This window comes from Capricornis sumatraensis, chromosome 2 (assembly GCF_032405125.1).
Source record: "Capricornis sumatraensis isolate serow.1 chromosome 2, serow.2, whole genome shotgun sequence".
Lineage (NCBI taxonomy): Eukaryota > Metazoa > Chordata > Mammalia > Artiodactyla > Bovidae > Capricornis > Capricornis sumatraensis.
In genome coordinates, this window is record NC_091070.1 from 130,774,066 (window position 1) to 130,798,157 (window position 24,092).

At 38.8% G+C, this 24,092-nt stretch overlaps 1 protein-coding gene across 5 annotated transcripts in view; it reads left to right on the top strand.

The window, feature by feature from the left end:
• The first annotated feature begins 386 nt into the window (after positions 1-386).
• The window catches only part of PTPN22 (protein tyrosine phosphatase non-receptor type 22), a 57,354-nt gene continuing 33,648 nt past the window's right edge, over positions 387-24,092 (top strand). For 4 of the 5 annotated variants that reach the window (XM_068965741.1, XM_068965742.1, XM_068965740.1 and 1 more), the window contains exons 1-9: positions 387-473; positions 17,767-17,875; positions 18,137-18,213; positions 18,341-18,436; positions 18,858-18,896; positions 20,205-20,276; positions 20,393-20,452; positions 21,024-21,166; positions 21,661-21,727. In XM_068965741.1, coding sequence (XP_068821842.1) covers positions 387-473; positions 17,767-17,875; positions 18,137-18,213; positions 18,341-18,436; positions 18,858-18,896; positions 20,205-20,276; positions 20,393-20,452; positions 21,024-21,166; positions 21,661-21,727 — 750 coding nt within the window. The remainder of the gene's footprint in view (positions 474-17,766; positions 17,876-18,136; positions 18,214-18,340; positions 18,437-18,857; positions 18,897-20,204; positions 20,277-20,392; positions 20,453-21,023; positions 21,167-21,660; positions 21,728-24,092) is intronic. The other variant, XM_068965743.1, reaches the window with a different exon arrangement.

The window sequence follows — 24,092 nt, forward strand, 5'->3', positions numbered from 1 at the left end:
GAAACCTGTAATTCTGCCTTTTCTCTAGGAAATTGCCGTTTGCTTACAGGCAATGGAATGGAGTAGTCTCAGAGATAAGCAGACCACACATACGTTGTGTTCTAGCTACCCTCTTGTTTGTTAAAAACCTGAACTGCAACCAGGTTGCTTTCCTGAGAAGGAAGGCGCTAGGGCCCAGGAGTGAGGGTGCTGGCTTTGTTGTGTGACCACAGAGGCTGGTTACATACTAATTTCCTCTAGGGCTTGTGATGAAGTCAGTAAACCACAGCCTTCAACATGCTCTGCTCAAGCGGCTTCAGTGGCTTCTCAGTGCTGTCTCGGCCATGACACACATCTGACATGCCCTCCCTTAACCCACTCGTAGACTGTCTCTCTTCCCCTGCAGTATGGACCAAAGAGAAATTCTGCAGAAGTTCCTGGATGAGGCACAACACAGGAAAAGTAACAAAGAGGAGTTTGCTAATGAATTTCTGGTAAGTTCTATGTGTGACACTCTCAGACTATTTACATAGACTGTTTGATGACAGTGGTTCAACTCTCATAGATCAAGTTGTTCGTCGGATAAAGTGAATTTCAGAACTTTCAGGGGAAGAAGGCAACCTAAAAGTTTGATTTCTCTAAGTGGTTTGTGTGTATTCTAGTTATTCTCTCCAAAATACAGTTTTAAATATTTTCCTTGCTAGTTCTTAGACTTTGACTAGGACTCCTATAGATGACATACATAATTCCAGTTGCATAAATATGATATTAATTGAACATCTGGAGTTCCCAGGTATCTGAGTTGGGTTTATGCTTCAAACAGCTTATTTTAATTAATGTCAAGAGAAAAGAAACCAAGACTAACTTTTCATGGAGCATTATGCTTTTATGGAACCCTCCTGTGGGTTCCATTTGGATGACAAAAACTCTTGAAGAGCACCCTACCTTCTGCCATATTCATTTTTGCTTTTTTTTAATGAAGAAAAAATATGAGAACATGTGCTTTTACAGTAACGGGGTTTCCTTAATCTTCTTTTGCTTGGAGAGGTGGAATGGCTAGGATGGAGAGTAGAGAAAGGTGAGGGAGATGGAGAGAAACATAGGCACAAGGGAGCTTAAGGTTTGGTTACCTAGAGGGACACTGTGTTTCCTCTAGCAGAACTGTGCTTATTGGTGCAGGGGCCACTGGGTCAGCCTCATTCATCTTATAACCCAGCACATCAGATGACATAGGATGTCTGGGAGTACTTGTCATGTATTTTGGAATATCTCCAGCTGGTGTTTTGGCTCTGTAAGAACTTCAAACCTTACCTTCTCAGTTGTGAGGATATTGAAAAAATAAGAGAATTTAAGTGTGAAGTCTAAAATTAAATCATGACTGTCATCAACCAAATTATCAACTACTTGGCATGTTCCTTAATCTCACCGAGTCTCTATTTTCTGAGTTCTGAAACAGGGATAATAATTTATGTCCTAACTCTCTGCACAAGATTATTGTGATGGCTAAAGATCAATACTAATACTTAAATGTGACCATTCATTCAGTAAATTTATTGAGCACGTGCTATGCATCTAGTTCCAGGCACCAAGGAGATAGCAGTGAACAAAAAACCTTTGCCCTCATGGAGCTGATGTGTTCGTGCTAAGTTGTTTCAGTCATGCCCGACTCTGTGTGACCCTATGTACTATAGGCCACCAGGTTTCTCTGACCATGGGATTCTCCAGGCAAGCATACTGTAGCGGGTTGCCATGCTCTCCTCCAAGGGATCTTCTTGACCAGATAGTAAGATGTGAAAACACTCTGCAGATTCTTGAGTGATTAGATATCATGATGTGATCTCGTATTATGATAGAAACCTCTGTGTCAGCTCAACTTCGATAATACCGTGGTATCATGAAAAATGACACTCTAGTTCCCACTGGCCAGACAGGCTGAATCCCTCTAGTAGAATTAGCAGGGAGGGAGGGGAGGTGGAAAGCCTGGGCTATGTGTCTTAAACATGTACCTGGCCCTGGGCTAGAACTCCTGAGCCAAATATCTCCAATACAGAGAGGTAAGAAGCAAGCTGAGGGGGCAGGGGCAGCCTCTGTTTTATTTTGGTTGTGTTTTAGAAAGTAATATAGGCTACCTCTCTGATATTTTACCTCTTCTTAGCTCAGTCATTATAACCTCTCACCAAATTATAGCAGCTACCTCACCTCCTGTTTTCTCTGCTCTAGTCTTGCCCTACCTTCAATCAATTTTCCATTTGACACTCAAGTGATCTTTTAATACCACCAAGTGATCTGGTTATTTTTTTTTCCCTGCTTAAAAACCTTTTATAGTTTGTGTTTTTTCCAGCTGTTTAAAATTGTGATAATACACATTTAGAAAACTACATAAAACCCAAGTATAATTGTAAAGTAACCACCACTCAGGTCAAAGAACAGAACACTGTCAGCCCCAGAAGACCTCCATGTGTCCCTTCCTCATCAGATCCCTCGCCCCCACCCTCGCCCCCACACCCACCCTACCCTGCTTTGCCCAAGGAATAATCACTCTCCTGACTTTTATATTAATCACTTCCTTGCTTTTCTAGCTCCTAATTTTGAGAACCTTGTTTTTGGGTGGTGATTAAGTGGAACCTCACTGTTCACTGACTCATGTCCTCCAGTGGAAAAACAGAGTGTTTCCCTCAACCCCACCTAAATATTCAGCTGAGATACCAGAAAGAGTAGCTTAGGGGGAGGTGGGGGGTGGTGAAAGGGGCCAGGATGCTGGCTGGGACAAGGTAAATACTGCTCTTCAATAGGAAGGCTTTCCACCTGGTCATGTCCCCATTCCATCTTCAGCTCTGAATATATTCTCCCAGGATTTGATGTTTCTGAAATTTGAGGGCTGATTCTGTGACACATGGCCACTGCTGGCCTAAATGGGAGTGTCTCTGCAGGAATTGACTTCCCTGGTGGCTCAGACGGTAAAGCGTCTGCCTACAATGAGGGAGACCGGGGTTCGATCCCTGGGTTGGGAAGATCCCCTGGAGAAGGAAATAGCAACCCACTCCAGTACTCTTGCCTGGAAAATCCTATGGATGAAGGAGTCTGGTAGGCTACAGTCCATGGGGTCGCAAAGAGTTGGACACGACTTAGCGACTTCACTTCACTTCTGCAGGAATTATCGAAAGATATCTCTACTTCCAGGTAGATACTCTGTACACCCTGCCCCCACTGGTTCATGGCTTAGATGTCAGTCCCCACTTCCCCCTTGGTCAAGTATTTTTGTGCAGCGCACAAAGCCCTGCTATGACAGCTAGAGCTGGTACTGGGCTGCTTTGGTCTTTTTCTCATGCCAAGGTCTTTTTCCCAAGGTAAGGCTAAACTCAATAATCCTCCTATTTTGTTGTTGTCTAAAATTTTTATTTATCTTTTATTTATTTATTTTTATTATTTTTGGCTACACTGGGTCTTCACTGATGCACTCAGGCTTTCTCTAGTTGCAGCAAGCGGGGGCTACTCTAGCTGCAGCACTCTGGCTTCTCATTGCAGTGGCTTCTCTTGTTGTGGAGCACAGACTCTAGGGCACACGGGCTTCAGAAGTTGCAGAATGTGGGCTCAGTAGTTGTGGCTCATGGGCTCTAGAGCATGTGAGCTTCAGTAGTTGTAGCACCTGGGCTTAGTTGCCCCATGGCATGTGGAATCTTCCCAGACCAAGGATTAAACCTTTGTCTCCTGCACTGGCATTCTTAACCTCTGGACTACCAGGGAAGTCTCTCAGTAATACTTCTGTAGTTGAAACTATCACTGTGAGTGAAGTCACTCAGTCGTGTCTGACTCTTTGTGACCCCATGGACGGTAGCCTACCAGGCTCCTCTGTCCACAGGATTTTCCAGGCAAGAGTACTGGAGTGGGTTGCCATTTCCTTCTCCAGGAGATCTTCCCGACCCAGGGATTGAACCCAGGTCTCCCACATTGTAGGCAGACGCTTTACCATCTGAGCCACCAGGGAAGAGACCACTCCTATAAGGTTCTCATGCCTTCATTCAAATATTTATTGAGTGCTTACTATGTGCAAAACATTGTGCTGGATACTGGTTCTGTGATACTCCATGCTTTAGGGGAGCTTATCTTTATAAGACATTAGAGATGTCTTAGAGAGGCAGACATTAAACAACTAATTACTCTATTAAATATTTAATTATAATTGTGATAGTCTTGGTGAAATGTCAAGGAAACATCACATCCATTATCTTATTTATTACTCATTAAAAAAAAACCTATGAGGTAGTTCTGATCTCTGACTTACTGATAAGGAGAATGCGGCTCTAAGAAGTTAAATAATTGGCTTAAGTTCACTCAGCTGCTCAACCATAGACATGAAATTTAACCTCTGTCATATGAGTCTATGAAATTAATCCTTATGCAATAATATCTTGCTTCAGCCAATAACTTTGAGTCCCACATAGAACCTAGCCTAAAGGTGAATCCCTAGTTGGCATAGTTTCTATATGGCAGAAATAGCAGTATGTAATCATACTATTGAAAATTTCTTAAAGATCCTTCAAAAAAAATAAAACTCTTATTGTCATTTTTATAAAACAATGCTATTACAAGTTAAAAGAAAATAAATTCACCATAGTACCCACATCTCAACAAACAAAATTTTAGGGGGTATAAAAATTCTAGTTTTTGTCCATTCATAGGATGCTTTTCATATCATTGTAATTATACACATAGCTATTATTTTATATTCTCATATTTTCACTTACTGCAACAAAATTATCATATTGATTAAAATCTATATTAATGACTTTTGATAATATGAAAATATAATAAAGTAATAGCTAATACTTTTATACCTCTTATGGAAACTGTTCTAAACACTTTTATATGTCAACTCATTTAAATCTATTGAGGAAGGCACTGTTATTATTTTCATTTTATGGATGAGGAAACTGAGACCCAGAGAGGTTAACTGACTTGCTCAGGGTCACATAGATAGTAAGTGGTGGAATTTACTTTCGAGTTAAGGCAGTCTTGCTGTTCTTGTGACAATTTTGGAGTCATATAAGTCTGGGTTTAAATTTGCATTCTGCCTATTATTAGTTATGTGACCTTGAACAAAGAACCTAAGTGGTAACTAGACTTCCCTGGTGGTCCAGTGATTAAGAATCTGCCTTCCAATGCAGCGGACAGAGGTTCCATCCCTGGTTGGGGAACTAAGATTCCACATACTTCATGGCAACTGAGCCTGTATGTATGATCAGACACGAGGTCGTATCTGACTCTTTGTGATCCCACGGACTGTAGCCCACCAGGCTTCTCTGTCCATGGGATTTTCCAGGGAAGAATATTGGAATGGGTTGCCATTTCCTCCTCCATAAGCCCACATGCCTCAACGGAAAGATCGCACATGCTGCAACTAAGAACAGACACGGCTTCCCCACCAAAAAAAAAAAAAGAAGTGGTAACAAAAATATTATTCACTTTGCAAAATTTCTGTGAATTAGAATAAATATATAAAATGCCTGACATGAGGCAGGCACCCAAATAATTTATTTTTCTGTTGTTGGAAATTGAGGTTATTTCTCATTTTTCATGATTATTGATAACACTGCAATAGATGTCCATGTGGTTTTCCCCTTTGTTTGGATTATATCCTGGAGCTAGATGCCCAAAAGTGTTACTACTGGACCAAAGAGTATTAGCATTTAATTGGTTAAGTTTTGCCAGATGTATTTCCAAGAGAGTATTTTTTAACTTAAAGTATCTGAATTTATCATATTCTCTACCACCAGCACTTCCCGGGTAGCTCAGTAGGTAAAGAATCAGCCTGCAATGCAGGAAACTGCTTGCAGTGCAGGAGCCCGGGGTTCGATCCCTGGGTCAGGAAGATTCCCTAGAGAAGGAAATGGCAACCCATTCCAGGATTCTTGCCTGGGAATTCCCATGGACACAGAAGCCTGGTGGGCTACAGTCCATGAGGTTGGGAAGTCAGACACGACTTAGCGACTCATGAACTAGTCTCAGTTAATATCTAAAAAAGATAGTAATAGATAAATTTTTTGACTGCTTATCATATGCTAGGCTATCAAAGTGGTTTACCATATATGATCTTAATCACTACAACAACCCCAAGAGGAAATAATTATCTTCATCTTATCCTTGAAATAGTAAAACCAGGATTTGGTTCTCTGATATGTTTGATTCCAAGGCCTCTTAGCCTCTATACTTAAACTACATCAAGTAAAATCATGTTTTACTTTTTAAATTTAATTAGTATAAGAGTACTTTGTTATGTTACTTTTGTTTATTTGATTTCCAAGCCTGAAAACTTTTCATCACTATTTTCAATCTGCATTTCCTCATATAAACTTACTGTTCATGTATTTTCCATAATAGCTAACCCACTGAATTATGTTCCAGACTCTCTGCTTGAGTGCTTCATGAACAGAGCCTTATTTAATTCCCAAAGAGCCATTTGTAATGAACACTAATAAAGTCCCACATGGACCTATTGCCGAGTTCTCCAGCTTTTCACAGCATGCTCAGTTTCTTGTCCTGTTATGTTTTCTCTGCCACAGGACTTTGTACACATGCTGTTACCTCTGCTTTGAATATTCCTTCACTCTCTTCTTTACCTACTTAACACTTCATAATTCTTCAGATATCAATTTGGTGGTCACTTTCTCAGAGAAGCCTTCCTTGACCTCCCTAAATAAATCAAATAAGCCCTCAGCACCATCTGTCATTTTTTAAAAGTTTCTCCCCAGTCTCCAGCTTTAGTAAAGTGTTCATAGCATTTATCACAGTTCCAATTATACATTAGTTTGTGTTGTTATTTGATTAATGTCTGCTTTCCCATCAGACTGAAGCTCCAAAAGGCAAGGCTCAGATTTACTTCTGCTTATCTTGATATCCTCAATAACTAGAACAGTATTTGCTACGTCGTAGACACTGAGGGTCAGAGAAAACAAACAACTTAGCTAATGTCATGGAGATCATAAGTTGTAGAACTCAGATTTGAAATAAAACTGTTTAACTTTTGAGTTTGTGCTCTTGGTCTCCACCACATCTCCCCACTCCTGTTTATCCATCCATCTTCCCAGGTGGAGCTAGTGGTAAAGAACCTGCCTGCCAAAGCAGGAGACGCAAGAGATGCAGGTTCAATCCCTGGGTCGGGAAGATCCCCTAGAGGAGGGCATGGCGACCCACTCCAGTATTCTTGCCTGGAGAATCCCATGGACAGAGGAGCCTGGCGGGTCGGACATGACTGAAGCAACTTAGCACGGCACAACACTCAACTTCTTAAGAGAACTGTAGAATATAAAATATACACAGGAAAGTGCTTTAAACACACACATACAATTTAACAATTAGTAATAAAGCGGGTATCTATATAAGTACCACTCAGATCAAGAAATAGAACATCGCCCACACCCCAGAAATCCTTTAGGTGTCCTTCCAGATCATAACTCCCCTCAACTTCCACCTGACTAGAGGTAAACACTATCACAATGTTATTTTTTCCTTTGTTTTACATAGCTTCAAGACCCATATATCACTAAGCAATAGAGATTAATTTTACTTGTTTTTGAATTCTATGTAAATAAAATGTCAAATATACATTTTTAATATTTTCCTTTTTCATTCTACATTGTATTTCTAAAATTCATTTAGTTGCATGTAGCTGGGTCTTCATTTTTTCTAATCATTTTTATGAATTCTTTTTAAAAGCATTTTTTTACACCATACCGTGTGGCAGGCAGAGCTTTCCTGACCAGGGATCAAACCCATGCCCCCTGCAGTAGAAGCACAGTCTTAACCACTAGACCACTGAACTCCCATTTTTATGAATTCTGCCAAGGTTTAATATATGCAATTACTGTTGTGATCAGAGAGTGCACTGAGAGAGACCAAGTAGTCACAGGGTAGTAGTAACTATTTTGAGTCACCATAGTTCAGTGTCTTGACTTTAGCTTTGTTGGTCTAAAAAATCAATTTTGTCAGTGCACTGAGAGTTGATCAGAATCAGGCAAATACATAGGAAATTCACCAAAAATAAGAATGCCAATTTACTGATTTTGGGTGGAGAAAAATTATTGTCAGAAAAGAAGTTTGCATTGACTGGCCACCATGTTCTCTGAATTTGGAGAGAAACTTACATGAGAAGCCAATGATAGTAAGAAAGCTGCTTGATGAGCATGGTGATTTTAGTGACCTCAACTGTGATGGTATACAATGTCTTCATCTCTTTGTTTGAACCCTCAGGGTGGTGTTCACCACTTTTTTCTGGACACTAGTGACTTTATTCTCCTTCTTCTAAACTTAATGAGGATCATCCTCTTCCTTTCATGTATTTTTTAAATCCGATCATTGATAATTTACAAGGGAATAGGTATTCACTTTGGTCAACTACTACAACCAACTGTGGTTTTATTACATGTGCTTTTCAGCCACTGTGTTACATATGGGTTAAGGCTTGGTTATATGTTTCATGCTGGTCAATTTGATGCATTCCTTTATGGTTAAAACTCCTTAGATGCTTTTTTCTTTTCTACATTGGAGGTAGTTGAGGCATCTTGATTTAAAAAGCATGTGTTTTAAAAAAAAGTATGATCATGTGGAAAAAGTGAGTTTAGAGAATGGCAAGTGTGCTAAATATGCATATATGAGTTTGTTGGATGTCTATACGTATTTGTTCAAAGACTGGATGTGCATACAGAAACAGGAACACAGTTTCATATAGGTAGGGTGATGCGATTACAGTGTATTTTCTTCCTTCTAAAAACTGTTTTGGAGAGAAGAAACTGCAAAGGGAAATTCAAATAAAATATAACTAATAACATTTTACCTACCAAATGTATCTATACTTAAAACATCATCATCTTTATGTTGGCCAGCATTTAGAATTATGCAGTCTTCTACACGGCTGGTATACTGGTCTCAAACATTGCTGTTATAACATTCTGGAGGCAAAATTTGTATACTGGTTCTGATGTATATTTTGTTATATGGATTAAAAAAAACAGGCAAATTCGTTGAACACTCCTAAGAATTCATGTGAAGGAAATAATAAAAGATATTTATATTGATTCTGGCCACCTATTGTAATATTGTTGGATTGTTTAGGAAGATTGAAAGCAACTTAAATGTCCAAGAGTATAAAGCAATGGGTTAAGTAACTTATGTTGCATCTCATACAATAGAAGAGTCTGCAGGTGGATTCTTTAATGTTTAAGCCACCAGGGAGGCCCACAAATAATGCAGAAGAATGCAAACTGTTAACTAAAGAGAGCAAGTTATAAAACCCTATGTGCAGTATGAGCCCATCTTCTTTACACATGTGAATAAAAGGCTGGAATGTAATATTTCAAAATATTAAGAATAATTAACTCTGAGGGTTAAAGATAAGGTGATTTTTAATCATCTTTTTACAGGTTCTGTATATTCTAAAATTTCTGCAATTCATATGCATTACTTTTTACTTTAAAAATCTATACTAAAATTTTTCCTTTAGTGTTGTTGGGTTCCATTTAAAACAATAAAAAGTAAAAAAAAAGAATTTTATGCTTCCTGGATATGAGGTGCTTTTGTAGAAGAGGTAAATATGGAATGTATTAATACAAAGACATTTATTAAATATGAAGCATTCGATGAACCCTAATAGAAAGAATATATCCAGTCCTGAAGGTCAAGTGCTAATATCAGTTTATAAACACACTAGAAGTCAGGTTGGTGTTGTAGCAACTTGTGAAGACTTTATCATAGACAGACCAGAGAAGACCTAGATACATCTTAGCTCTATAGAGAAGATATAGATACATCCTCGTTCTCTATTTATTTATAACAATATTAGCCAAGCAGTCATGAACACAGTACCTCCTGCATAGCAAGTGCACAAACATCTGTTGAGTTGAAATGACTCAATTATGTGAATTGGCCTACCACTTGAACAAACGTATCAGCATTTCCTGACTTTTGTACCCGTTGTGCTCAGTCCCTCAGTTGTGTCTGACTGTCTGCAACACTATGGACTTTAGCCTGCCAGGCTCCTCTCTCCATGGAATTTTCCAGGCGAGAATCGTGGAGTGAGTTGCCATTTCCCACTCCATTCTACCCATTAAGGTGAAGTTTTTTTTAGTGCTTCCGCTAGAATTAATATATCATATTATCTGTAAAGCTAGTTTCTCCCAGTTTCATCTTCAGCCTCCAGTCCCACGTAGGACCATCCAGTCCCACGTTTAAAGTTATTCACTGGACATTTAAAATACATTTAAATCCATTTCTCTTTACCATATCCTTACATTTTATTGATCTAAATTTGAAACTCTTTGTTTACTCACCCCAGTTTAGCTACTGCTTTCCCACTGGCAACACAATCCCCGTAAGCTTGCCTGTCTAGTTGAAGATGATTGCGTGCACAGTCAGGGCCAGTTCAGTCTTGTTCCCCATTCCTACTAGTGGTAGCCTTGTTTGCTGGACATAGAGGCCTGAGCTCCTAATTCTATTCCTTTTCATTTATGCTGTCTCTATCCTGTTGGAGCCTTAGAATAGATAATACTGACCTGCTATTGTAAGGCACTGAAGAACTACCTTAAGAGGCTCTGGAGACACTTCAACTTTGAGTCCCCTCTTCTGCCTAGCTCAGGAGGGCGGCACCCAGATGTAACTCATGCTCTGCTTTCTATACAATAGTGTAGTCCTCCAAGGCAGAGAGTGCCAACACCAAATGTGGTCTGTGCTTTCTTCTTTCTTCCTCTTCTCTTCTGAGAGTGATGTTGATTCATTTAGTAGCAGTCGCTGTTCTAGTCAATGAAAAAGAGCATGCAATAGATTCAGTCCTGATTTCCACAATTTCATAGCCAGGACCTCAGTTCTGTTTTCCTGTCTTGAAATGGGGGGACTTTCCTGGTGGTTCAGCGGTTAAGACTCCATGCTTCCAATGCAGAGGGCCTAGGTTCGATCCCTGGTCAGGGAACTAGATCCCACATGCCACAAATGAGAGTTCAAATGCCCCAACTAAAGATCCCACATAGTGCAACAAAGATGGAAAATCCCACATGCGGCAACTAAGACCCAGCATAGCCAAATAAATAAATAAAAATAAATATTAAAAAATTATTCAGAAAAAAAAGAAAAGAAAGAAAAGAAAGGGGTATAGTCCACACACCAAATCAGCATACTTTTAGCTTATCAAGCATATGCACAGAATCCAGTTTCTCATACATTCCAAATGATCAGGACTCAGGAGGCTCCTTTTCTCTATTCTCTCAGCAGCTTTTTTTCATTTCCTGATTTCTCTCATTGGTGCTGCCTTTAGGAACTCATATCCACTTTGCGGTTGGTAGAGAAATACTTTCTCCCTTCAACCTCTCTTTTCTCCCCCAACCCAGCCCACCCTCATGGTTCTGCTTTCTCTTTTATACTCTTTTCCTTCCAACCTTCAGATTTTCTCTTATTCTTGTGAGGTTTACTAGTTCTCTGTCCTGAGTCGGCTCTGCTTTATTCCCTGGTGGGGTGTTGGAGCCTTGGGGGTCTAGCAGAGAGAGAAGGAGAGTGAGAAAAAGACCTTCACAGTAGTCTGACCTTTAGGTAAGACATCTGAAAAAAAAATCTTTCACACTTTCCAAATTAACAGTTCTACAGGCATTTCCTATGTGATGTTTTGCTAAAAGAATGTCTGCATTTGTCATCCAGCCAGATAACTCTGGAAGAAGGAACACAGTAGGAAATAAAAATCCATTCTCTTAGAGGAAAACATAGGCAGAACACCTGATGACATAAATCAAAGCAAGATCCTCTATGACCCACCTCCTAAAGTAATGGAAATAAAAACAAAAGTAAACAAGTGGGCCCTGATTAAACTTAAAAGCTTTTGCACAGCAAAAGAAACTATAAGCAAAGTGAAAAGACAGCCCTCAAAATGGAAGAAAATAATAGCAAACAAAACAACTGACAAAGAATTAATTTCAAAAATATACAAGCAGCTCATACAACTCAATGTCAGACAAACAACCAACCCAATCAAAAAGTGGGAAAAAGACCTAAACAGACAGTTCTCCAAAGGAGACATATAGGTGGCTAATAAACACATGAAAAGGTGTTCAACATTGCTCATTATTAGAGAAATAGAAATCAAAACTACTATGAGATATCACCTTACACCAGTCAGAATGGCCATCATCAAAAAGTCTGCAAACAATAAATGCTGGAGAGGATGTGGAGAAAAGGGAACGCTCTTGCCCTGTTGGTGGGAATGTAAATTGATACAGCCAGTATGGAAGACGGTATGGAGATTCCTAAAGAAACTAGGAATAAAACCACCATATGACACAGCAATCCCACTCCTATGCATATACCCTGAGGAAACCAAAATTAAAAGAGACACGTGTATCCCATTGTTCATTGCAGCACTATTTACAATAGCTAGAACATAGAAGCAACCTAGATGTCCATCAACAGATGAATGGATAAAGAAGTTGTGGTACATATACACAATGGAATATTCAGTTCAGTTCAGTTCATTTCAGTCGCTCAGTCGTGTCCGACTCTTTGCGACCCCATGAATTGCAGCACACCAGGCCTCCCTGTCCATCACCAACGCCTGGAGTTCACTCAGACTCACGTCCATTGAGTCAGTGATACCATCCAGCCATCTCATCCTCTGTCGTCCCCTTCTCCTCCTGCCCCCAATCCCTCCCAGCATCAGAGTCTTTTCCAATGAGTCAACTCTTCGCATGAGGTGGCCAAAGTACTGGAGTTTCAGCTTTAGCATCATTCCTTCCAAAGAAATCCCAGGGTTGATCTCCTTCAGAATGGACTGGTTGGATCTCCTTGCAGTCCAAGGGACTCTCAAAAGTCTTCTCCAACACCACAGTTCAAAAGCATCAATTCTTCGGCACTCAGCCTTCTTCACTCAGCCATAAAAAGGAATGCCTTTGAGTCAGTTCTGATGAGGTGGATGAACCTAGAACCTATTATACAGAGTGAAGTGAGTCAGAAAGAGAAAGATAAATATCATATTCTAATGCATATATATGAAATCTAGAAAAATGGTACTGAAGAACTTATTTACAGGGCAGCAATGGAGAAACAGATGTAGAGAACAGACTTATGGACATGGGGAGAGGGGAGGAGAGGGTGAGATGTATGGAAAGAGTGACATGGAAACTTACATTACCATATGTAAAATAGATAGCCAATAGGAATTTGCTATATGGCTCAGGAAACTCAAACAGGGGCTCTGTATCAATCTAGAGGGGTGGGATGGGGTGGGAGATGGGAGGAAGGTTCAAAAGGGAGGGGATATATGTACACCTATGGCTGATTCATGCTGAGGTTTGACAGAAAACAGCAAAATTCTGTAAAGCAACTATCCTTCAATAAAAAATTAATTAATTAAAAAAATCCATTCTCTCCCATTGTTGAAGGTGGCAGTCAAGACAGCTAAAAAATAATACATTACACACACATAAAACTTTTATCTGTGAAATTTCACCAAATTAATTCAGGCATACCTTTCAAAAAGAACTTTGGCTATGGCATTCTCCCTGGAAAGCATTCCACAAGTAAGCAAAGCAAGACAAACAAAAACAGCATAACAGTATAAACTGTTCTGGAGAGTTTTAGAATGAGCTTCTCTGGGATTTGACATCTTTTCAGCAGCCCTAGAATCAATGGCTAGTTGAAAATTATCATTATAAAGGTGCACAAGATCAGAGAGAGCTGAAAATTGGTATAACTTGGATATTGGCATAAGTTGGAAATATTTTATAGTCTTTCATGTATTTGGGTTACATCCTTAAATTCTGAAACTAGCCCACTTCCATCCATCTTGGTGTAAAAATATGCTGCATAAAGATCATTTCAGCATCTCTCTTCCTAAATTCAATTCTGAAAACCCACAAGAATTCAAACCATGGTAAGAAACTAGGATTTAACAAGTGACTATATACTTGCTTTTATATAGGTTGCCTGTGTCTGACTTAACTCTAGAAACAGAAAAAAAAGGTCATTAGAACAATACATGCTGGCATTTCTGGTCCAGCAGATAAGCCGACGGTGGCTGTCTGTCCCATTTGTCATTGTTATTTGGAAAAAGCATACTCTTCTGTACTCTAAGTTGTTATAATGATTAATGATCTATTTATTATTTGGAATCTGTTTAATTAGATTCAAGATATTTGATAATTTGTTGTATAATGAAGTCCCAGCTAACAAATGTCTCATGACCCCAACTTTTTCCCTCTCCTTGCAGACTCAGCTATCAAGTTACCCTGAGCTAATTTTGAAATCTAATGATGAATTTGGATGATTTGTTGGAACAAATTTTTATTCCCACCTACCTTTTTTATCTCTGTCTCTCTGTATCATCATTCCTTTATTTTAGATTCTCCTTTTCTCACCCATTTTTAAAAAAATGACTTAGTTATTAGTGTCCTTAAGTAAACTCCTACAGACAGACACATATCCTAATTAAGTGAAAACTCTATATGAAATATAAACAATTAAGTAAAATAGTGATTTCCTTCTTTTTAAGTTTTTTTTTCCTTATTGCCAGTCACATGAGAAATTTTCTTTTTCTATTTCCTTATTGCTATCTATTAGTTTACCCTGTGGAAAAAAATAGTCCATAATCATGGGTGAGAAAAGCAGAAGCTGTACTAGGTATATACATTTTTATGAGAAAGGAAAGGAAACCCATAGTTTTAAAGAAGTGATGTTACATATAATCGTCGGTGACATCAGTTTGTACAATCTTGAAAGAACTTAGAAATCAATCTTTGGGAGACTCATAACTGTAGGACAGTAGGGAATATGGGAAAATTAACTTGGGATCCAACTGAGGAGAATCAGAAAAACCCGGCTAAGGAGTTTTTCTTTTTTTCTAGTAGCAAGAGAGATTAGCTGAAGTAGTTTTTAGCATGAGAGAGATAAGGAAAGCAATACTTTAGTAAGATTAAGTTAGGATCAAAAGTGAGTGAAGTCGCTCAGTCGTGTCCAACTCTTCGTGACCCCATGGACGGCAGCCTACCAGGCTCCTCCGTCCATGGGATTTTCCAGGCAAGAGTACTGGAGTGGGGTGCCATTGCCTTCTCCATTTGTCACACTTAGGCCTTACCAAATACAAATATAAAAGGGGATTAAAACAAACTACTAAATCAAAATCTTTATGTAGAGTAGCAGCTTTCACAAAATAAAATGGACCTAGTTCCATACAATTGTATGCATACAGCCAATTTTATTCCCAGAGTCCCAGAGTCTTGCACTATTAAAATAAAATGCCTAATAGATTTGAATGGGGAAAGAGAAAGGTGTGAAGATGAGTTTAGAAGCAACAGTAACAGTTCAAGCTTTAAAGCCTGAATTAAGGTATCTCTAGGGACATAGGAAGGAAGGCTGATACAAGATATTACATGTAAAGAATCATTTACATTTGCTGACTGAATTAGAGGTGGGAACTGTGGGAAGTGGGGAACCGAAAGTAACTCTCTATTTCTAGAGTATGGTGCCTGGGATAAAGATGGTGCTGTTGGCAATCCGACTCTGTGCGACCCCATAGATGGCAGCCCACCAGGCTCCCCCGTCCCTGGGATTTTCCAAGCAAGAATACTGGAGTGGGCTGCCATTTCCTTCTCCAATGCATGAAAGTGAAAAGTGAAAGTGAAGTCGCTCAGTCATGTCTGACTCTCAGAGACCCCATGGGCTGCAGCCTACCAGGCTCCTCCATCCATGGGATTTTCCAGGCAAGAGTACTGGAGTGGGTTGCCATTGCCTTCTCCACAGTAAGGACAGTGATGATTTTAGTTTGGGATGTGCTCTAAGTGGAGATGTCTAGAACGTGGTTGGAAATTCAGGACTGGAAATTAGTAATCAAATCTCATTGAAAAAATTTGAAAGTTATCCAATAGAGGTTGGAATTATAATTCAATGTGAATCACTTAGATACATTTTTTAAAACATTGGTACGTCTTCTATGATGATGTTTCTGAGCAAATGTACTTAGTGAGAAGAGCAGAGAGTTGAGGAGTTAACTTTGGAATGTTGGATAATTAACAATTAGAAGACAGAAACAGACATACAGGCATTAAGAAAGAATGTGAAGAGGGAAAGAGAAATCAGAAAAGAAAGAGGAGAACCAAAATGATATAGACTAATAAGGGCAAAAGGGAGGAGGAAATTTCAAGAAGGAAGTTAAGTTAAAGAGAATGAAGACTGAGAAGATGCTTAGGGTTCTGACCCATAGGAAGTAAATAATAATCTTCACGTGACCAAGTCATCATTAAATAGTGGGTAAATAATGAAAATTATTTTCTGCAGTTCAAGTCAATAAATATTTATTAGCTACCACAGATTTTTTCCCTTGTCTTTCTCAAACTGAGTAACAGTCAATAAAGTTTTCAGATCTACTAAATTAAGTTTCTTTGAGTCATAATGAGTTAAGATCTGGGATGAAGTTGATTCATCAGATGGAGCTAAAGAGGAACTATCGTTTCTTTTTTTTTTGGAACTATCGTTTCTTCTGACCCCAAATTTCACTCTGTACTATAATATTGGCAAGTGAGAATAGTTTTATTTATTTATTGTTTTAGTAACAATACCTTTTCTTTATTAAACAGGTACTCTCTACCAGTACCGCACATATGATAACTCATTTAATTCACTCACAACTCTAAGACAAATATCCTCACATTTTACTTAAAAAGCAACTGAGACACTGAAAGATTAAATAACTTGCCTAACTTCATTCAGCCAGTACTGCGCCCATCTCAAAAATATACACTGGAATCAACCACAAAGCTGGTTAGCAATACAGATGCCCACACATCTCCAGTAACCGCCATTAGTCACGGGATACAGGTCACAACACAGCTTAAGCGCTGACTCCAGTTCTAGGATACCTCAGTTTAGAATTCTGAATATGGTGTTTGGTGGTTTTGTGATCTTGGGGCACTTATTTCTCTGTGCCTCAGTTTCCTCATCTTTAAAACAGAGAATAAGGAGATACTTTTAAGGAGATACTTCACTGCCTTTTTCAACCATGTTATGCTACCCTCTGACTGACCCAGATCATAGTCTACAAATGAAATATGATACTGTTTAAAGATTCATGTTTGGTTGAGAGGTGGGCTTAAAGTTTAGGTTATATAAAAGAATGACTGCTTTGGGGACTGAAATCTTGGAAATTTTGCTAACTAGAGAGATGGTATTCATCTTAAGCTCCATTTCTACTTAAAATAGTCCTGTAATAGCTGTAAAGAAAGTCAGTCAAACGTTTAGTATCTGACTCTTTGGATGGAATACAGAATATGCGCTCAGAAGATATTATTTTTTAAACAATATTCACTAGTTTCACCTCTAAGTTTTTTCTATCTGTAGCTCAGTTGCCTTAAGTGTGATCTTTTCATTTCTCCAAATGTCACTGAACCCTGTTGTCTTTATGCTCTGGGCTCCCTTGTGAATGGAACCAGCCCTAGAGGATACTATGTGTGAGTGTGTGTTAGTTGTTCAGTTGTGTCTGTCTCTTTACAACCCCTTGGACTGTAATCTGCCAGACTCCTCTGTCCATGGGATTCTCCAGGCAAGAATACTGGAGTAGGTAGCCATTCCCTTCTCCAGGGGATCTTCCTGACCCAGAGATCAAACCCGGGTCTCCTGCACTGCAGGCAGATTCTTTACGGTCTGAGCCACCAGGGAAGCTAAAACAGCTGAAGTGGAATATTTGGGCAGAGGGGAAGGAAATCTCTCTAGAGATAGCTTCTTGCCTCTTTTCCCTAGGATGATTGAATTATTGTGATTTTATTACAGATGCTGAAAAGACTATCTGCCAAATATAAGGCAGAAAAAACCTATCCCACAACTGTGGCTGAGAGGCCCAAGAATATCAAGAAAAACAGATATAAGGATATTTTGCCCTGTAAGTTTCACTTCTCCCTTTAAACTTGTATCTTTTCCTTAATTCAGTCATCTTATCTCTTTTTACCCATTGGTTGCTATTCCTAACCCTGGATCATGGCTTTGACAAATTAGTTTGTACTGTATATGACTACAAAAGAACATTCATTCATTCATCTACTCTTCAATCACTCATGAGCATCCACTATTCACAGTGCTAGTTTCAGACTTACAGAAGCCCTCTGAACAAACCCTCTTAATTAATCTTTCTTTTGTATTATAGATGACCATAGCCTAGTAGAACTGTTCTTGATAACCTCTGATGAGGATTCCAGCTACATAAATGCCAACTTCATTAAGGTACATTGAATATTCTGTATTTCTCTAGGTACTTAAAAAAATGGGGTGGGGGGGGTGGAGGAATACTAGACAAGAAGAAGAGTATGTTTTTTTGTAGTTACCCCATGTAATTTCTCTTCCCCTTTAGGGAGTTTATGGACCCAAGACTTATATTGCCACCCAGGGACCTTTGCCTACAACTGTCCTGGACTTCTGGAGGATGATTTGGGAATACAGCATCCTGGTAAGTGCAGAGTTGCTTTTGTTACTATATTCTCTAGTTCTTAGAGATGTGGGGGATAGGGTGGCAGGATAAGTGACTGAGGTTTCCTGTGTATCAGAATCATTGCTTTTCGGGGTCAGTTGCTAGAATATTGGTGTTCAGGCAACTTTTAGTCAAAATCACAGTCACTATTGTTCAGGGAAACAAAAGTTCTCTTTCTGACAGTGTCATTTGTTAACAAGAATTTATTGATTTGAATAGAGAAAAGGGAAGTGAGGACAGAGAAAGAAGAGTAGGAGCAACATTTTATAATTATTAGGATTTCTTTTTTGGTTATAAAACAAACAAACAAAAAAAGAATGACACTTTTGGACTCTGGGACTCATGTATTAACTGCTTTTCTAACTGTATCAGTATTTAGGTCTCTATTTTATCACCCTAGATCATTGTTATGGCGTGCATGGAGTTTGAAATGGGAAAGGTGAGTTGCTGTTTGAGTTGACTCATTGGAAAAGATTCTGATGCTGGGAGGGCTTGGGGGCAGGAGGAGAAGGGGACGACAGAGGATGAGATGGCTGGATGGCATCACTGACTCGATGGACGTGAGTCTGAGTGAACTCCGGGAGTTGGTGATGGACAGGGAGGCCTGGCGTGCTGCGATTCAAGGGGTTGCAAAGAGTCGGACACGACTGAGCGACTGAACTGAACTGAACTGAAAGGAAAAAAGAAAACGAAGGGGGAAACTTGGTAGCAGAATTTTCCTTAACTGTGACTTGGTAGACATTTATGCTCATCTTCCTAGTCTTCAGTTTGGGAATGCCAAATGATTCTCAAGGGTTTTTTTTAAACCCATGAGAACCTCTTTTGCCCATTTCCCCTGTGTTTTAAAATAAAAATAAAGTATACTTTTTAAAATAACAATTCATTTTCCTGTTGTTATTAATCAGACACTTTAGACTGCCAGTCAGAGCTCTTTTCGTGCCACTTGGCATGGCCTTCACTAACCATGTAGCACTTGAAATATGGCTGGTGTAGCTGAGGAACTCAGTTAGCTTATCTTAATGCATTTAAATTTAAAGAATGATATTCAATTCAGTTATTGGAAAACCTGATTTGGAACTTGGGTATGCGAATCTTTTTCAACCATAGATTTTATGAAATCTAAATGGATATAAAATATTTCCAATGAAAATTTAGCATAGCAATTGAAACATGCTTTAAATATAAAATATATAATAGATTTTGAGGACAGTTTAAAAATGTCAAATATCTAATAACCATTTTAGTTTGATTACAACTTGACAATTTTTTTATTTATTGGGCTAAGATATTATAACAATTAACCCTACTATTTTTTTCATCTTTGAATGTGGCTATTAGGAAAATCTTAATTATATATGTAGCTCATATTATATTTCTATTGAACGACACTCTTTGAAACTACTGTTGCCATTCTGAATTGATACAATTCCAATGAAAACCAACGGAACTTGGGGTTTCAGTTAGCTTGTGTAGCTTTGTTTTAATCCTTTTGAGATACTGAAAATTTCAGATCCCTATTTCTACTTTTTGAGACTTCCAGGAAGTCTTAAATTTGTATATCCTTTGAGGTTTTTTTTCCTATCTTTGGAAAATTCAGACTTGTGTTGAAGTCCAAGGGCATTAGAAATTCCTAACCTAGGGTAAAGGACACAGCTGAATTTGCTTCTGAATGGGGGATAGGGTTTCATTGTCCAGGAAAGACTAGAATATATGGAAGGAAATCACCACCTTTTGCTTTGTGCAACAGAAAAAATGTGAGCGCTACTGGGCTGAACCAGGAGACACGCAACTGCAACTTGGTCCTTTCTCCATATCCTGTGTAAGTATGATGTCTATTTCCATTATGGCTGAGCAGATGCTCCAGAACCTACTTTATAGAGAGTAGTTTTTGAATATTAGTCTTTGAAATAACTAAAATTTTGATTTACTTCTTAGGAAGCTGAAAATAGAAAATCTGATTATACAATCAGGACTCTAAAAGCCAAGTTCAATAGTGTAAGTATAGAACACTAAAGGTAAACTCAAAGCCCCCAGAGACCAGGCAAGTAAATGTGCACGTATGTGATGCAGTCTGGAAATATCATAACAGGGGATGGGAGGGCCTGTGATGTTCTGGAGAGACCGTAATACCCAAAAGAGGCCTTTGGTGTAATCTGTGGTCCCCAACCTATTTCACACCAATGGCCCACATATAAAATGATATTATTTCTAGGGTGAATAGAGGCTGGGAACCAACTTGAAAGCTCAGACTCCTCTTGTTTCTCTAAGGCAAAGGGATTTAGTACCTCAGCCTGCCTGTGACTCATTTAAAGGATACCAGTTGGGAAGCTCTGGTATGGACCATTTTCACATCTACATTCTCTTGTGAGTAGATAGGAACAGGCCAATAGTGAGTGACCTGAAATTTCTTATAATTGCTCTTACAGGGCATATAGTCTGTAGGGAAGAAGATTACATAAATTGCAAAAAAGATAAAGATGCTACTTAGTAAGACAGAGTAATCTTGTGATAGAATGAGGTGACATGCTAATCTTGAACTCTCCTTTTATCCTGGTTATTTTCATAGGAAACTCGAACCATCTATCAGTTCCATTATAAGAATTGGCCAGACCATGATGTGCCTTCATCTATAGACCCTATTCTTGAGCTCATTTGGGATGTGCGTTGTTACCAAGACGATAACAGTGTTCCCATATGCATTCACTGCAGGTATGATGCTGTTGTATGAACCTTCTCCCCAGAATAAACCAAATGTCACACTCAGGCCAGGACTCCTGCTTTTAACCAAAGGAAGACTGACTTTGTTGGAATTTAAACCCTACATAGATGTAGGTTCCTAATTTGAAGCTCATGTTTTCCAGTCACTCAGAAAGGAATCAAGTTTAAAAATGGGAATGATTGAAAGAGAAAGGTCAATAGAAGAAACTCTGATAAATTCAACCTGAGAATTAATGATTTTTTTTTAATGGTAAATTACTTGTGAACAGCATAGCTCTAGAGATGTTTTGCTGTGAGAACTTGCATAAGACCTGTCCTGAGGCTTAGTGTAGTCTGTGGCAACTGAAAAACGTGTTCTGGGAAATGGTAGGGTTTAGACAGTTTCATGGTCTCTAGATTTCTTCTTCCTCAAATCTGCTGATGAAATTTTTCAGCCATGATCCACTCTCTGCAACTATACATGCTACTGTGATCTTTCATTTCAGCGCTGGTTGTGGAAGGACTGGTGTTCTCTGTGCTATTGATTACACATGGATGTTGCTAAAAGATGGGGTGAGTTTTTCTCAATAGGCACTTGCTATTTTCTTAACCTTGTTACTTTCAGACTTAGAAATTGTCTGGTTCTTCAAAACATCTATCTTTAGGATTCTAGACTATTCACTTGTAGATTGGCTTTGTCAGACAATTAACTTAGTTCCTAAATTGGTGGTTCTCAAAATGTGGTCCCCAGACAAGAAGCATCAGTATCACCCAGGGAACTCGTTAGAAATGCAAACTTTTGGGCCCCACCTCAGATGAACTGAAGCAGAAACTCTGGAGGAGGTAGGGCCGGCAAGTTCTCCAGGTGCTTCTGGAGAGAAGCAGTTTTGGTAACCACTGTCCTAAATCACAGTTACCCTTCCTTTAACCAGGTAACTTGCATTAAGAATTTTGCTGCTTTCTGTCAAACCTTAACATGAATCAGCCATAGGTATACATATATCCCCTCCCTTTTGAACCTCTCTCCCATCTCCCGCCCCACCCCATCCCTCTAGATTGATACAGAGCCCCTGTTTGAGTTTCCTGAGCCATATAGCAAATTCCTATTGGCTATCTATTTTACATATGGTAATGTAAGTTTCCATGTCATTCTTTCCATACATCTCACCCTCTCCTCCCCTCTCCCCATGTCTATAAGTCGATTCTGTCTGTTTCTCCATTGCTGCCCTGTAAATAAGTTCTTCAGTACCATTTTTCTAGATTTCATATATATGCATTACGATGATATTTATCTTTCTCTTTCTGACTCACTTCACTCTGTATAATAGGTTCTAGGTTCATCCACTTCATCAGAACTGACTCAAAGGCATTCCTTTTTATGGCTGAGTAATATTCCATTGTGTATAAGTACCAAACTTCTTTATCCATTCGTCTGTCGATGGACATCTAGGTTGCTTCCATGTTCTAGCTATTGTAAATAGTGCTGCAATGAACAATGGGATACACGTGTCTCTTTCAATTTTGGTTTCCTCAGAGTATATGCGTAGGAGTGGGATTGCTGTGTCATAGGGTGGTTTTATTATTCTTTAAGGAATCTCCATACCGTCTTCCATAGTGGCTGTATCAATTTACATTCCTACCAACAGTGCAAGAGTGTTCCCTTTTCTCCACATCCTCTCCAGAATTTACTGTTTGTAGATTTTTTGATGATGGCCATTCTGACCAGTGTGAGGTGGTATCTCATAGTAGTTTTGATTTCTATTTCTCTACTAATGAGTGATGTTGAGCACCTTTTCATGTGTTTATTAGCCATCTATATGTCTACTTTGGAGAACTGTCTGTTTAGGTCTTTTTCCCACTTTTTGATTGGGTTGGTTGTTTGTCTGGCATTGAGTTGTATGAGCTGCTTGTATATTTTGGAAATTAATCCAAGTTGTTTCATTTGTTATTATTTTCTTCCATTCTGAGGGTTGTCTTTTCACCTTGCTTCAAGTTTCCTTTGCTGTGCAAAAGCTTTTAAGTTTAATCAGGGCCCACTTGTTTACTTTTGTTTTTATTTCCATTACTTTAGGAGGTGGGTCATAGAGGATCTTGCTTTGATTTATGTCATCGAGTGTTCTGCCTATGTTTTTCTTTAAGAGTTTTATAGTTTCTGGTCTTACATTGTGGTCTTTAATCCATTTTGAGTTTATCTTTGTGTATGGCGTTAAGAAGTTTCATTCTTTTACATGTAGCTGTCCAGTTTTCCCAGCACCATTTATTGAAGAGGCTGTCTTTGCCCCATTGTATATTCTTGCCTCCTTTGTCAAAAATAAGGTACCCATAGGTACATGGGTTTATTTCTGGGCTTTTTATCTTGTTCCATTGGTCTATATTTCTGTTTTTGTGCCAGTACCATAGTGTATTGATGACCATAGCTTTGTAGTATAATCTGAAGGCAGGAAGGTTGATTCTTCCAGCTCCATTTTTCTTTCTCAAGACTGCTTTGGCTATTCGGGGTCTTTTGTGTTTCTATATGAATTTGTGAAATTTTTTGTTCTAATTCTGTGAAAAAAGCCCTTGGTAATTTGATAGGGGTCGCAGTGAATCTGTAGATTGCATTTGGTAGTATAGTCATTTTCACAATATTGATTCTTCCTACCCAGGAACATGGAATATCTCTATCTGTTTATGTCATCTTTGATTTCTCTCATTAGTGTCTTACAATTTTCTGTATACAGTTCTTTTGTCTCCTTAGGTAAGTTTATTCCTAGATATTTAATTCTTTTTGTTGCAGTGGTGAATGGGATTGATTCCTTAATTTCTCTTTCTGATTTTTCATTTTTAGTATATAGAAATGCAAGTGATTTCTGTGTATTGACTTTGTATCCTGCAACTTTGTTAAATTCACTGATTAGCTCTAGGAATTTTCTGATACTATCTTCAGGATTTTCTATGT